At 36.8% G+C, this 16,575-nt stretch overlaps 2 protein-coding genes across 4 annotated transcripts in view; both read right to left on the reverse strand.

Annotated features, from left to right (window-relative positions):
- LOC143228960 (uncharacterized) overlaps positions 1-16,575 on the reverse strand; it is a 154,287-nt gene that overhangs the window by 112,051 nt on the left and 25,661 nt on the right. The gene's annotated exons all lie outside the window — the stretch shown is intronic.
- The window catches only part of LOC143228959 (transcription factor Sp9-like), a 41,637-nt gene that overhangs the window by 14,163 nt on the left and 10,899 nt on the right, over positions 1-16,575 (reverse strand). Inside the window, exon 1 of one of the 3 annotated variants that reach the window (XM_076460482.1) lies at positions 14,361-14,795. The exons of 1 other annotated variant lie outside the window; for it this stretch is intronic. In XM_076460482.1, coding sequence (XP_076316597.1) covers positions 14,361-14,600 — 240 coding nt within the window. In that variant the 5' untranslated portion in view covers positions 14,601-14,795. Of the gene's footprint in view, positions 1-282; positions 484-14,360; positions 14,796-16,575 lie in introns of those variants that run through there. One more of the 3 variants, XM_076460484.1, reaches the window with a different exon arrangement.

The following is a 16,575-nucleotide window of genomic DNA, read 5'->3' on the forward strand; positions in this document are numbered from 1 at the left end:
CCAATACGTATGTAAGTGTGAGAATTTGTGTAACAGTAACATCATTACACTAGTTAAAATCAGGCATTTTTTTACAGAAAATATAAATCAGTTGATAAGCTCTGTAAATAATAATAAAATCGCAAAGATTCGAGGTTCCAATGAAATGTTATCATACATACCTCCAGATTAAACCTGAACATGGCGCGAGCGTAGGAAAACTTGTATAAACACCAAGGAAAACTCTGTGAATCGATCACACATATCGACCTCTGATCAAAGGAAACTTTAAATACAACTTACCATAATAATGACTCATTACTTTTTCTCAGCAGACGTAAGTGTTAGTACCCTTAATCTGTCGTGCCGCTAAATCATCAGCTTCCAGACAAAACCCGTGAACCGAGTAGAAACCAATTACTGTCTGCCAGAGCTTGCCTTCGTGCGAGAGACACGTCAGTGCCACGACCTAATCTGTCCCTGCCCCGCGCTACAATGATTTGTACTCTCTGTACTTGGGATGTACCGGGATTATTTGCAACGGGTGTTTTCATAGGCGGGAAACATCGTGACGTCATGGTTCATGTAGCATGCTTGAGAAGGCATGTACCCGCCCCTGACCGCCCAACAAACACTTTGTTCTTGCCCAGTCAGAACCTTTCCCCGCCCATTCTTCCTTACATACACTTGAATTGGAAGGAGTACGACAGAATGAATGGTTAAGACAGGCCTTAAAATTTTATAAACTTGTTACATATAGCTTTCGCCATATTTCCGCTGGAATGTACGTAGCGTACCGCATAAAAATAAACAGTGGAAACAACAACGTAGGTTTGAGACTATAAGTTCTAATATACAATCTCATGCAAACGAGGACAGTGAGGTGCAAAATTCGAGCCAAATCTAACACACTTCGATAATATGCTAATAAAGCCAATAATAAATAATAAGAGCTGAAGACAGTAACTTGTAATTAAAGACGCTCAATGCACCAGGGGACGGTATGTTTAACACCGTAAAACATTCAAGAAACCATGTAAAATTTGTTTGTTTGTTTGTTTGTTTTAAATTTCGCTCAAAGTTACACGAGGGCTATCTGCGTTAGCTGTCCCTAATTTAACAGTGTAAGTCAAGACAGAAGCCAGCTAGTCATCACCAACCACCGCCAGCTCTTGGGCTACTCTTTTACCAGTGAATAGTGGGCTTATAAGGCCCTTACGGCTGAAAGGGCGAACATGTTTGGTGTGACGGGAGTTCGAACCCGCGACCCTCGGATTACGAGTCGAGTTCCTTAACCACCTGACCATGCTGGGCCACCAGATAAAATAACAGTGGACCCACTGGAAAAACTACTGGAATAATGGCTAATAATCGAAATATTTATCAATTTACAACTTTATCACCGAAAAGAGATAAACAAAGAAACAAAGTAAAAATTCTTCTTCACTGGTAAAAAAAAGATTAACTTTTCGCAACCGAAAGATACAGGGTTTATTACTTTAAGCTATTATAAAAGTTATAACCCTATTTTTCATTGTCTATTAGTTCATTGCGCTCATAAAAGAAACGATTTTTTTATCACCATTTGTTAATAAAGATTATATATATGTACACACGCACACACATAAGTTGTTCCCAATATATCAGGGAGGAAAACGTTGATAATTAGGTATAGAAGTATGCAGTTCTCCTTGTAAGAAAACAATGGAGCTGATTTTTTATTCATTATGAGCTATAACATACACACATACGTGTATAATTATTGACACATTTTTTTTACCATTCTTAAATTTAATAGAAAAGCGCTATTGTTTCTTGTTATTGTTTTTTTTTTGTTTCTGTTACTAGTTTTGTACGTTTATTAACAATTACGCTTTGGAATGCGTTTTGCATAATAAAAAATGCTGGTTTTATTGAGGTTAATTTTTCATTCTACATCGGTGTGTGGAAAACAATAGTTGTCTGTCCTCGACTGGTTGACCAAAGTGTTCTATATCGTTTCTTCTTCAGAACTTCTGTCGACTCTGAATAGGAAACACACACACTATTAATCTCCTGGAGATGAAAACTCTCCGTTACGTAAACTTTTGGTATCCTGAATACAGCCTACCTGCTCTAGGTCGTTTAAAATCGGGTTTGTTTTGACGTATAATGAATGATGGTTTTAATTTGGAAAATTTATTCCAGTGTATACAACCAGTAATTTCAGGCGTGAAAAACAGAGGGCGTTCGAGCATAATGTCACAAAAATAACTACTTGTTAACTCCACAGACCACGTTAAACAAATAATTTCTTGCCCTGATTAAATTTTGCACTGACGCACGAAATGTTATAGCAAAGAAAAAAATAAACGTATAGATCAAAACCTCCTGGAACGTTACTGGGCGTTAGAGGTGAACTTTAAATTACACCTTTGGTATTTATGGCGGTGGAATAGGTGTTTATTTAACTTGTCAGTTAATGTTTAGCTGTAAAAGTTGAGAAACATTTATCCTTCTTTGATGAAATGTTCAAGTGCACAGTACGTGTCTGTTTAACTAGCTATTGTAGAAGCGGTATTGATATTTTAACAAAATGGAACCTTATGCGACAAGTGAGCTAAATGTCTAGGCCAGACATTTCCAAAGCTCACGTATAATCACCCCTTATACTAAACAACTGACCCTCAGAAAGAGGTCAGTCAGTAGAACCGTTGCCTAAGTAGCTCCCTTCAACCGATCAGTGGGATTAATTATCATAATTATAACATCGCGAAAAATGTGGGGAGCGTGGTCAGCGGTATATCGCTGCTCGAACCTTGGACCTTTGAATACTCAGTCTAGCATGCTAGCAACTAGACTATATCTGAGTTATGTGAAAGAAGAATACCGTGATTTCTAAGGCATTACTAAACTATCATACTGGTAATGCCAAGGACGTGCCTCCATTTATAAAATGTTGAATAAACATGTATAGAAGTACATCTTTCTTTCCACGTATATAAACATGTAGAAATATATTTATCTCTTTATATATATGTATATATATATATAAGTAATAAACACAGTATTCGGATTTACAACGCTAAAATCAGGGGTTTGATTCCCCTTGGTCAAATAATTTGCTGTGGCTTTACTATAATAAAACAAACAAACAGCACATAGGAGATGAAATGTTTCACTCTTAACACCGAGTGATATGGCAGGCAAACACACAAAACTACTTCATATGATACATATCTACATCAGTGATGGACGGTGTGAAAACAAAAAAATAAGACACTTCTTCTCAGTATTGATCCATCAGTATTTATCAATATTAGACTACCAGTTCGTGTCGTTATTAATGTAACAGTTCTTACTAGCGTTACACTACCAGACCTTGTGGGTTTTAGATCACAAGTCCTTCTCAGCGGTAGAGCACCAGTCCTTACCAGTATTACACTAGTAGTCCTTCTGGAGTTTAGACAACTGGTACTTCTGAATGTTAGAGCACTAGTTCTTACTGGTGTTACACTACCAGACCTTGTGAGTTTTAGACCACTAGCCCTTCTCATTGTTAAAACATCAGTTTTTAATAATGTTATACATTACGAGCGTTAGGACCTCAAAAGCATCATAAAACTCATTAGATTTATAGTACGTATCTAATATTTAATAAACGTTTTGATTGCTCAAAAAGGAGTTAAGAAGATTAAGTCTAAATCAAAACAAACGAGTAGAAATAAAATGAAACATAGACTTATCAATAATGACCTCAGGTTTCAAAGATTGAAACATAGACATCAATAATGACATCAGATTTCAAAGATTGAAACATAGACATCAATAATGACATCAGATTTCAAAGATTGAAACATAGACATCAATAATGACATCAGATTTCAAAGATTGAAACATAGACTTAACAATAATGACCTCAGATTTCAAATATCAAAAAGTTTGCTCCTTGTGACCAACTCCAAACTTCCACCTACACCTACATAGTTCTGTTTCCTCAAAACATTATGTTTGTTTTCTGTATGGAGAGAGAAACAGTTTTATTTTTATCTTTTATTTAATTCATGAAACAATGTTTGATTCAGTGTTGAATCTACTCCTTTTTCACGAAAACTGGCTCATTCCCATAAACAGAATGAAAGAATATGACCGTACTGTCGTAAAACCTGAATTTCCAGTGGAAGTATCGAAGGTGTCCACTTACTCAATAGGCTGTAAAAATAACTATATCACTAACATTTAGTCACAAAAGGCTCTAAAAAATTTAAACCTCATATATATATATTCTCGTTTAATGAATTGGTTTGGTTTGGTTTGTTTTGAATTTCGCGCAAAGCTACACGAGAGCTATCTGCGCTAGCCGTCCCTAATTTAGCAGTGTAAGACTAGAGGGAAGGCAACTAATCATCACCACCCACCGCCAACTCTTGGGCTACTTTTTTTACCAACGAATACTGGGATTGACCGTCACATTATAAAGCCTCCACGGCTGAAAGGGCGAGCATGTTTGGCGTGACAGGGATTCGAACCCGCGACCCTCGGATTACGAGTCGAGTGCCTTATCCACCTGGCCATGCTGGGGCCTCGTTTAGTGAAACAAAACCAGCATCATTTCTTTATTTTGTCTCGACATTTGACCCATCACCATTTTCGGTTCAGGTGCAATGGAAATAGAATAAGATACCTAATGGCATTTCTTTAGGTTTCTGACCTAAACTGCGCTGATGAAACTGCAGTCCACAGTAGGGGCCAATAAAGGAATGCGTTAGGCCTATACATCACACATTCTCTTCTCAATTTTACTTTTAGTGAAAAAGAAAAGAATTATTTAATATGTATATAAAATGCGAAATCGTTAGGCTCAGTGCAACTAGAAAGTTTATAGATTCTGTTCTATTAGAATCAATCCATGATTCGACAGTTATACAAGCCGTGAATACAAGAAACGTCACCTGAGTAGGAAACCTGCTGTGTTATAAAATATAAACAAGTGAATATATCGTAATTTACTCTTCGTCAGCTGTGCTTAGCGTACATTAAAAGGAATTAATTAGTATAATTAAAATACAATGCCTTCACAGTTCATACAAATTTACAACAAATTAAAACCTGAAAGCCAATTAAACTATCTTAGTATGTGAAACATAACGAAGTATGTTTTAAATGTGTTAACAAATAATTTTATTTTTGAGAAAATTCGTGATCATCGGGTATCTTTTCCCTTACATCAAGTACATTAGATTAACACAACATAGACAAATCAAGATTCTGTGAAATCATGATTATAACCAAAGTTGTCAGTTAGTATAATGTGAATATCATACAGTTAATAAGTATTCACTTGTTATGACAACAAAAGGTCAATTGTTCGAAGTCACAAGTCAATAATTATCGAAGTCACAAGTCAATAATTATTTTACGCCTTTTCCGTTTTATCAAATTCTGATTAATTAGTGCTGTTCTATAGCATATTTATTCTATATCCTTCGGCCTACATGTAAACCTTAAAATTTATTCTATATCCTTCGGCCTACATGTAAACCTTAATATTTAATACTTCGTTGGAAACTTTGATCTCATTTATAATACCATTGGTGATAATTGGTGATAATACCAATAAACGTATGAAGTACACACCCGTCTTATTTCAGCACAAAATTTACCTAGAATAGTAGCGAGATTTTCGAAGCTATTTGTAGACTAAGCCAAAAGGTGTCAGCCTAATTTCGCCGTGCTTCCAAAAATTATTGTCCACAAAGTTCTGCTAGGACTTCACGCATACATAGCAATGGCCTTGACATACGTGCAATATTAATGAAGTTTGTTGTCCAGCTTTTAAGGCAAAATTGAACGATGCTTCACAGCACGTGATGTGTTCTCGGCCAATCATGGTAAAGAATAGATGCTAAGGGGGTAGAATAATTATTTTTTTTGTAAAGATATTTCAACCACGAGTACAGGCACCAAGTCCTGTATAAGGCCAAACGTGTTTTAGTGGTTAGCTTACCCAGACTGTGAATACGTAGATTTATAGTTTGTTTACTACCTGTTACCGCAAAAACGCTCACCGCACTCTGGAGCCGTGGATGTATTGTAAGAGTGATTGTCAAATAAAATTATTTGATAAGAAAATAATTGGCGGCAGGTGCTACGGAATAACTGTATCTCTTCTTACGTAATATCCTTACCCAGGTACCCCTTGTGTAGCTTTGCGCGAAAATTGAAATATAAACAGGTTCGATATGACTGCTCCCGACAAACCAGCAGGTAGTAAGAAAGTAAAATAACAGTAATAACAATCACTTACATGTTTTTAATGAATAAGCAACTAATTTTCCATTTGTAACAAGATTTCATTCTCTTTTGTAAGAGCAGAAATTGGCATGTATCTCGATTTGAATACGATTTTATACATCACATCTCGACTTGTAATCGTGTTTTGTTTTTACATGTGCTTCCCACACAAATTGTTATTAACACACAAGCGTAACGCCATTAATGGGATCTCGGAGTTTTGCTTCACAGTGTAAGTACATAAATATCTTCGGTTTCGGTGACTTAACACTAAGTTAATGAGTCTGTTGGTTTTTTTTTTTTTTTTGGAGGGGGGGGAGTATGAAGTGAAAGGTATAATATCAAAACCAGTTAATAATTGTATGAGAAAGAAATCAAATAAAAAAAAATTGACAACCAGAAAGACTTACAATCCTAGTGGAAAATTTTGAAAATGACTTTTGATTAAGAATAATTTTCCCCTCATTCGTAATCCACTAGGAATAATTATCATTTAGACTCAATTGGGATTCTTGTTAATGTCTTATCTCAAAAGAAACTTATTTCGACATACGATTCTCTAATTTAAGGTTGGGAAAATGAAAGTATATAGAAAATAATTATTGCGTTCATTTTTTAATTTAATCTTTATTTTCAACTATTTTTTTTTTCTTGAAACCAACGGCTTTTTTTTAAGTACAAGCTTTTTTTGTCAGATACAGAAAGGAAGTTTATAAGACATATTTTGGAGACATGTCCACAGAGTTACGTAAACAAGATAAAATCGTGTATGATATTATTCCAAACTTACTTTTACTCTAGTATGAAACTACAGAACGTGGTTATTAAATAAATAACTAATATTTTTGGATCTCTCTAAATTGTCAAAAAATGGTGAGTAAAATGTTCTTATTAGAAATCCGAGGGTCGCGGGTTCGAATCTCCGTCACACCACACATGGTCGCTCTTTTAACCGTAGGGGCGTTATAATGTTACGGTCAGTCCCGCTATTCGTTGATAGAAAAGTATCCCAAGAGTTGGCGGTGGTTGGTGATTACTACTTGCCTTCCATCTAGTCTTACACTGCTAAATTAGGGACGGCTATCGCAGATAGCCCTCGTGTAGTTTTGCGCAAAATTAAAAAAGAAACAAACAGTAACTTTCATTACCGATTGGATCCACCTACCGCATCATAGGCGAACCCCTGATTTAAGCGATGTACCAACGGGGGGCAAGTTTGTCTGTGTTGCTGATTAAGAAACGTCTATTTGATGAAATACTTTATAAACGTTAAACACATATAGGAGAAGCCAGTTTCAAAACAATAGAAAATGATCTGATTTGAGTATTCTCGTCTTCGGCGCCCTGGGCAAAAGTTGCAGTACAAATTCGACTAGAAATGTCATGATCTCACAGCAGGCCATTGTGACCAAGAATTACTGTTACGATCAATGCCAAGTTGCCCTCGTAGCGATTGTGGCCTTCAAGACTTCTTCAGTTTGAAATGAGATGAGAAGGCTCACGCGTCGGTGGACAAACGACCCTCTTAAGTTGCACTTCCAATACATGACCCCTGCTTTAGGTATAAAGCAGTTTGTTTCAGTAACATCTACACCAATAAATAAGTACATCTCTGCCCAAACGCTGATCTCGCTAATTACACTATGTGTCAGTTTAACAAAAGCAACGCTCTCTTGTCCCACTCTATCGATCATTTAGTCCCAGGCAGGGGACAACCTAATGGTTACCGCCATTATTAAGTGTACTCTTTGAACTTAACTATCAAACATTTCGTTCTGGAATATACCTAACGAGTAGTGTTCCTGAATTCGCTGCTTTATATTGTAGTCTACGACGTTGTGCAATGTAATGCTGTATCTTAGTAAAACACGAAATAATACAACTGACCCACTGACGCATTACTTCATTTTTAAATTTGGTGAAGTACTTGTTTACATTCAGATATCGAACTTCAAAAGACAAGATAAGGTTAAATATCTTATATCTGAAATTCTCGCAAGTTTAATGCAATAGCGCTGAGCGAATTGCAGAGTGGTTACATTATTTTATCTTCAACTTTCTCGGAAAAATCTAGTTTGGCGATTAATTTCTTCTGGTTTGGTTGGAATTTCGCGCAAAGCCACACGAGGGCTATCTGCGCTAGCCGTTCCTAATTTAGCAGTGTAAGACTAGAAGGAAGCTAATTAGTCATCACTACCCATAGCCAACTCTTGGGCTACTCTTTTGCCAACGAATAGTGGGATTGACCAAAACATTATAATGCTCCCACGGCTGAAAGGGCAAGCATGTTTGGTGTGACGAAGATTCGAACCCGCGACCCTCAGATTACGAGTCGACCGCCTTTTCCACCTGACACGCCGGGCCAATTTCTTCTGTCATTGTTTTTCGTTAGTAAGGGCAATGAACGACTTTCATCAGGGTTGCGTTCTCATAGGAAAGTGGATATATTTTATTTGAAAGGAGTCCGTTTAAATAATTGTGAGATAAAGTAGTTCTCTCTGTTGAGCTTTCTGGGACCTACCCGCGTAGGAATTTACGTTACCCAGGTTAATTAGAAGAAATTCTTTGTTGAATATTGTAAGACGATTAGATAAATCTATTGTGGGATCAACGTCGACTTTGATCTCGTATTAAAACAGCTCCAAACAGTTAGCTGGTACAAACAGACTCGCTTTCAATTAACAAAACAGTTGTCTTACCTAACACTCGGAGTTGCGTGTACATATGTATGCCGTAAATTACAGATGTGTTTTAGAACCAACTTTGAGTAACAGGCAACCACCTGATGGGCGTTTCTTTCAGTCGCGATAACCCAAACAGCTAGGATAACAATTGAATCAATGTTTTTTTCCTATTAAATGTATTTTCCTACAACGCAGCTCAAATTAACCACTTTCCAGGAAATTAACAAAGTATTGCCTGTGAATAAATGAAAGTTAATTGTAAAAACAATATTCGTACTACGTTGTGAACTTCACTGATTCAATAGACCCTGTTACAAATGTTCTCAAAAAAATGTTTGCAACATTCAAGCAAATATTTTTTACACGCTGATATATATATATATATATACATGTAATGAACAAATATACTAATATATATATACGGCAGATACAAAGAGCTGTAATGAAAACACGAACCTGTATATAGATGGCAAGTACAGAGAATTGTAATGAACATACATACGGATACACAGATGGCATAAGCTGACAGATGGGTATACTGTGTTAATGTTTAATGATTTCTTTGTAATCAACCACAAAGCTACACAATGGGTTATCTGTGGTTTAATCACCACGGGTATAGAAACTCGGATTTTAGGGTTATAAGTCCGCAGATATACCGCTATGGCACTGAGTGGGCCTCAACTAAGAGAGAGCTACGATGTGATAAGCAAATTTATTTTTTTGGTTTAAAACGGCAGCTAAAAATTATGATTAACTGTAGCAACTTCGAAGACATCTCTTTCATTGCTACCTAGAGTGTGTATCGCATAAGGTTCCATTCAAGTTCAAAATATCAAATATCATTAAAAGTACAGTATCATATAGTGGGATAATGAAAGTGTGAAGAAATGGTTAAAAAAATAGAAATAAAAATCCACTGTGGTAGAATCTGTTACTGACAGTGAAAATACTAGTATCTTAAAAACTGTGAAATCGGAACGTCTGTTTAAACACTTTGTGAAAGAAATATAACTCGATAAAAAGTTTAATCGATAAGTCAGTTTCAAATAAAAGTAAGATATAACACAGCCCACTAAATTGTAAAGTGAGCTTCCTGTTGCTAGTAAGGCTTAATTAATAAATCTTCCCGCTAAAACACTGAAAACCTTTTTGTTGCTACGTGGGAGTTATAAGGTAGCTGGAGTATTTTTTTAAATGATGCTTTAGTAAGCCTCGAAAATTACAGGTTTCTAAGCCTATTTAAAAAAAAGTTTCTGTCCGCTAGATCATGCTTTTAAAACAAATTATAAAGTAAATTCTTTGTTCGCAAAATTAAAAGGCAAAGCTCTTGAAAGCCCCAACTTAGGAGAGTAATTTAACTTTATATTCTCACACAATACACACATGTACAAAAATATAAATATTAAAACTTATGATTGTTTGTTACTTATAACCTTGTGGCTAGAGCGGTCAACTGTAATTTACTGGTTATGGGTTCGAATCCCGGTCACCAACCATGCTTGTTCTTTTAGTCTTGGGAAATTATAATGTGATGATTAATCCTACTGTTCATTGGTAAAAGAGTAGTCCAAGAGTAGGCGATGGGTTGTGTTTACTTTTCCCTCAAATATTTCACTGCTAAATTAGGAATAGCTGGTGCATGGAGCCCTCGAATAGCTTTGCGCGAAATTCATAACAAACCCAAAGATCCCTTAACTGAACTGCGACCAAAATTGCGATAAAGATTGAAAACCTGAAATGGATCTAGCAAGATCTCGATACAAACAGACACCGGTTTCGCAAGTTCAGATGTAAGATCATAAAACACGTGATTATCTACAGCACATTATGTGACATACGTTTTTTACGTTCTACCGTGTCACACTGATCGTTTTTTCTTCAATTTCTGTCACATTTTCACATATGGTCTTGTATTCAATTATTAGTGTTATCATTCCTTATAACAATACTTAAAACAACTGGAAAACATAACAAACACAGCAAAAATATGTATCATTTGTGGACTATCAAGTACAAAGTTACGCTATGGCCTATCTATGTTAAGAATTCACCATAACTCCATTTTCATGTACATTGTTCTACATGTGTTTTACGATTTGTATATCACATCTCAAACAGTTACTTGGACAGGTTTCCCACTTAGGAGGGCTAGAGAACTCTAAGGCGGCCAATATAAATTTGGTTCGGCATTTCCAGGTGGTTAAGGCACTCGACTCGTAATTTGAGTGTCGCGGGTTCGAATCCTCGCCACACCAAACGTACTAGCCCTTTCAGCCGTGAGGGCGTTATAATGTGATGGTCATCCCACTTTTCGTTGGTAAAAGCGTAGCCCAGGAGTTGGTGATGGGTGGTGATGACTTAGCTGCCTTCCCTCTAGTTTTACACTGCTAAATTAGAGACGACGAGTGCAGGTGGTCCTCGTGTAGTTTTGTGCGAAATTCAAAAAAAAAATTAAAAATGAAACTAATCTAGATTTTTAATAAAGTGGTCATTGAAATAAATCAAATGTAATAGTGTTCGTAGAAATTTTATTTCTATTAAATGATGCAAAACTAGTTTATTTTATTAAACATAAAAGCTGAAAAATAATATGTGATCAATATGCCTAGATTTTTCAGGAGGCCAACTCACCTTTGCTACGCCTCTGGTCTTAAACTACCTACATCCTTTAATTTCAAGTACCACATCTCAAAATAAGTAAACCATTTTAAAGTATACCTGTCACTTTTTAACGTAACTACGCTCGTCGATTTCATATACCACGTTTGCACGTAAATCTATCCTTTTATTCTACATACCACATCTGAATATAATTATATCCTTTAATTTCGTGTGACGTCGATAGTACTTTTCCTAGAATTACAACATTTTAAACAATGGTAAGTTTAAGGTTGATTACACTTTACACGCACAGACCCCAAAGTATAGAGGCGAACAACTTTAATATTCCTTATGTCTCTAAACTTTGAGTACTATTTTTATACCAGAATTTGGTGTTATCTTGTGTTTGTTTGTTTTGTTTTGTGAATTTCGCGCAAAGCTACTCGAGAGCTATATGCGCTAGTCGTCCCTAATTTAACAGAGTACGACTAGAGGGAAAGCAGCTAGTCATCACCACTCACCGCCAACTCTTGAACTACTCTTTTACCAACGAACAGTGTGATTGACCGTCACATTATAACGCCCCACTACTGTAAGGGCTAGAGGGTTTCTATGGTGGGCAAAGCACAATTATACTATTATGGAGCTTTGCACTAAGACAAATAAACGATTATCTTATGTCCCCTATGTGTTAGGCCCGGCATGGCCAAGCGTGTTAAGGCGTGCGACTCGTAATCTGAGGGTCGCGGGTTCGCATTCCCGTCGAGCCAAATATGCTCGCCCTTTCAGCCGTGGGGGCGTTATAATTCAACGGTCAATCCCACTATTCGTTGGTAAAAGAGTAGCCGAGGAGTTGGCGGTGGGTGGTGACGACTAGCTGCCTTCCCTCTAGTCTTACACTGCTAAATTAGGGACGGCTAGCGCAGATAGCCCTCGAGTAGCTTTGAGCGAAATTCAGAATAACTAACTAATAACTAACCCTTATGTGTCACTCTCACCTTACAAATTACATACAGTTGTTTACACGTAAAATTGATTTGTTAAATTTAAAACCGTACATTATTTTAAGTGACTTTGAGTGTAAAAAAAAAAAAAAAAAAAAGGTGGTAAGAAAACTACAGAATCTTGATAGCAAGAAAAATTATTTTATATCGGACATTCTATATGTCATTTTGTCTCACTCTAGAATAATTTTATCATATTTATCTGACAGTAAGCTCCGGGTGGGTAAGTTCACTTTAAGTAGGGGTGCTGGTGCAAGAAGAAACTGACAAGAGTCGAAATCTGCTTAACTTAAGAATTAACAGCTTTGTTTTTTAAACACATTTTCCTTCTAAATTATTTCTACAACAACTTGCATGTGGGTCCACATTAGATAAAGAGTCACAAATAATATGTGAAAAACAATATACGAACAAAAATACCTTCAATATAATTACTTCTGGGGTGGGGTCGCTTATGATGCGGTAGGTGGATCCAATCGGTAATGAAAGTTATTGTTTGTTTCTTTTTGAATTTCGCGCAAAGCTACACGAGGACTATTTGCGCTAGCCGTCCCTAATTTAGCAGTGTAAGACTAGAAAGAAGGCAAGTAGTAATCACCACTCACCGCCAACTCTTGGACTACTCTTTTACCAACGAATAGTGAGATGATCGTAATATTATAATGCCACCACGGATGAAAAGACGAGCATGTTTGGTGTGACGGGGATTCAAACCCGCGACCCTCAGATTACGAGTCGAGTGTGTTATCCACTTGGTCATGCCAGGCCTAATGAAAGCTTTAAACCTGGTAATCTATGGGTTAAGACTCTACGACAACATATTCCTGAACTTATAGTTATTAAACAGACTGTGTGTCTCTGAAACACACAAGGCAAAACTGAAAAAAAACAAGAATTCTGGTATCTCAAGCTGTTTCTTGCTATTGCATTTTTATCCGGAAGTGTTTCCTTAATGTTATAAAGAAACTAATCATTTCACGTGCAGATCACACGAGCAACACACATGAATTGATACGTACGTTCCTTTTTCATAATATCGTTTATATTTGGAAAGCAAGTACCAGTTAGATAGACGGATAAATGAATAGAATAAACTGAAGTTTCCGCAGACGTTAAAGATTGTTCCCCTTGTAGCCCGATGTGGCTTTACTGTTGGAAAAACGCACACACGGTAGAAATTGTCCCCCTTGTAGAACAGCGGCACCTTCACGTACTTACAACATTATAATCTGGGGGTGCGATTCTCTGCGATAAACACAGCAGAATGCCCTAATGTAGCTCTTTTGTACAAAATAAACAAAGAATTGTGAAGTCTGCATCATCTTACATCATTAAGTCATAAACTACAAGTTGAAACATGAAATATTAATACATTCTACGTCATTAAGTCGTAAACTACAAGCAAAAAATGAAATATTTATGCAGTCTACGTCATTAAGTCATAAACAAGTTAAAACATGAAATATTTATAGATTCTACATCATTAAGTCATAAGCTACAACATGAACTATTTATACATTCTACATCAATCCATGAACTACATGCTAAAACATGAAATATTTATACATTTTACATTAAGTCATAAACTACAAATTAAAACATGAAATATTTATACATTCTACGTCATTAAGTGGTAAACTATAAGTTACAACGTGAACTATTTGCAAGTACTTCGTCATTATATCATAAAATATAAATTACAACATGAGTTATTTATTTGGCTTGAAAGAACTGGTCGGTGATGAACGTATTAAACTGAAATAGATAACTAAATACGAACAACAGGCTACTTCCATGGTTTTCTCACTCAACCTACGATGTAACAGGGCGGGTTACAATACTCAGTAACGCAGCGTTGAAACGTTTCATCTTGCAGCATTTTCTTGTTTTCCCCACGAAATCCAGGTACGACAAGGCCAAGGTTTCTGCGCCCACCGTCTGAAATCCGCACAGCGGGGAGTGCCAAAGGCCGGTGCTTACGTACAGTTTCCTGCTTGATGGACGGGTGACCGCAGCGCCTGAAGATCGGGATATTTGCAAGTCCTTGCTTGTACATCTGGTAGGATGTTCGGTTTATCAAAAAATAAGAATCCTGCACGAAGCTGTCAAAAGAAGAATAAAACAAAAACTGGTGTTTTTCACACTGTTACGTCAACGGCGAGAAAGAGCCGCGTCCCTCCAGAAATATATAAATGTTTTTGCTCATGAGGTCGAGTGTAGGCTGCTGGTGGCCGCGGGCCAACCGTTTCCTCACCCGTGGTTCTTCTGTCCACGACCTACTCGACTGCAAACAACTCCATCCAGTTTCTGCTGACGAAACGTATTAAAACGGTTTTGAACGTTTCTTTATACGTGTATTCACGCCCGCAGCTAATTTTACAAGTTTTTAACTTCTATGGACAAATACATAACTTCCATAGACAAATATTTAACTCCAATGAGAAGCAAATCATAGAAGTAATACTACATTTTGACGACAGATCAAGAATCTGTCCATTAACAAATAAATCTAATTGAACATACCTATAATGATTTGTTTCGTCAGTTGTTTGCTGTCAATATTAACGATGTTTTCGATTATAACATTTCACGAACTTCGAGCATTAGATTTTATGTAATTATAAACAATACCGGATGATTCACTTGCAGTTTAACCCTAATATAGTAGAACCTCGACATTAAGGGCACACTTCCGATTGTGTTCAAATAGCAAGGTGTCCTTAATAAAAAAAAAAAAAAAAAAGAGCCACACAAAACTGAATTCCATAATAACCAACCTAATAACATTATGTAACAAAATTTTTACTTTTTATTGTTAAAGTGTTATTTCCCAATTGCTTATGCCTAAAGTAAATGCAAAAGACCTATTTTTCTCTTCAAACTTTGCTTTTGTGACCTGGGTAATGAAATTTTCAAATTTACCCATTTTCCTGAACATTCCAGATTGATTCCGTGCTGAGTAGCTGATATGTATGTGGCCAATTTATGAAGACAAGAGCGAAAAAATATTCTGTGACCACATTTGCTAAAGTGCGTGAAGCCTATAATGTATATTTTGGCATGCCTGTTGAGGAACAAGACAAACCCTGAGAACCTCATTCTTCGTGCGAGCAGTGCAAAAGAACTCTAGAAGGTAAGACGGACAATTTTTGCTTGCTTGAATAGTGAGATTTTATATTATACAAATTTTAGACCTTTTAAAATTTAAATATCTTTCGGTGCACCTCAAAGAGGAATACAACAGCGTCAAGACCTTGCTAGAAGCCTTGAAGTATGATGAGTGTAGCTGGGAGGTTATCGGAGACTTTAAAATGGTGACATTCCTGATGGGTCTCCAAGGAGGTTTTACCAATTTTCCCTGTTATCCTTGCCTTTAGGACAGCAGGGACACCGCAGCGCACTACAACAGAAAGCACAGGCCACAATGGACAAAGTTCTCTAAGGGGAAGCACAATGTCAAGTGTGAGCCACTAGTGAACCTCCAGATGGTGTTGTTCCCACCATTGCACATAAAATTGGGTCTTTTGAAATAATTTGTCACAGCTCTTGATAAGGAGTCTGCAGCTTTCAAGTACCTTCGAGAATTCTTTCCTGAGCTGTCTGAGGCACAGGTCAAAGCTGGTGTCTTCGTTTGACCACAAATAAAGAAGGTCCTGGAGTGCACAGAATTCCCCAAGAAGCTCAGTAGGAAGGAAAAAATAAGATTGAGACAACTTTTTCGCAATGGTTTGGGGCTTCTTGGGCAATCACAAGGCCGAAAATTACGTAGAACTGGTTGAGGATCTGGTGAAGAACTACGGCAAAATGGGCTGCAGGATGTCCCTGAAAGTCCATATCCTTGACGTTTATATTGATAAATTCAAGGAGAACATGGGAGCATACTCAGAGGAGCAAGGGGAGCGCTTCCACCAACATATACTGGACTTTGAACGCCGCTACCAAGAAGCGTATAACGAAAACATGATGGGAGACTATATTTGTGGGCTGATTACAATTGCAAATCTTGAAAAACTACTCACTTTTAAACATTT

The sequence above is a fragment of the Tachypleus tridentatus genome, chromosome 10 (assembly GCF_004210375.1).
Source record: "Tachypleus tridentatus isolate NWPU-2018 chromosome 10, ASM421037v1, whole genome shotgun sequence".
Taxonomy (NCBI): domain Eukaryota; kingdom Metazoa; phylum Arthropoda; class Merostomata; order Xiphosura; family Limulidae; genus Tachypleus; species Tachypleus tridentatus.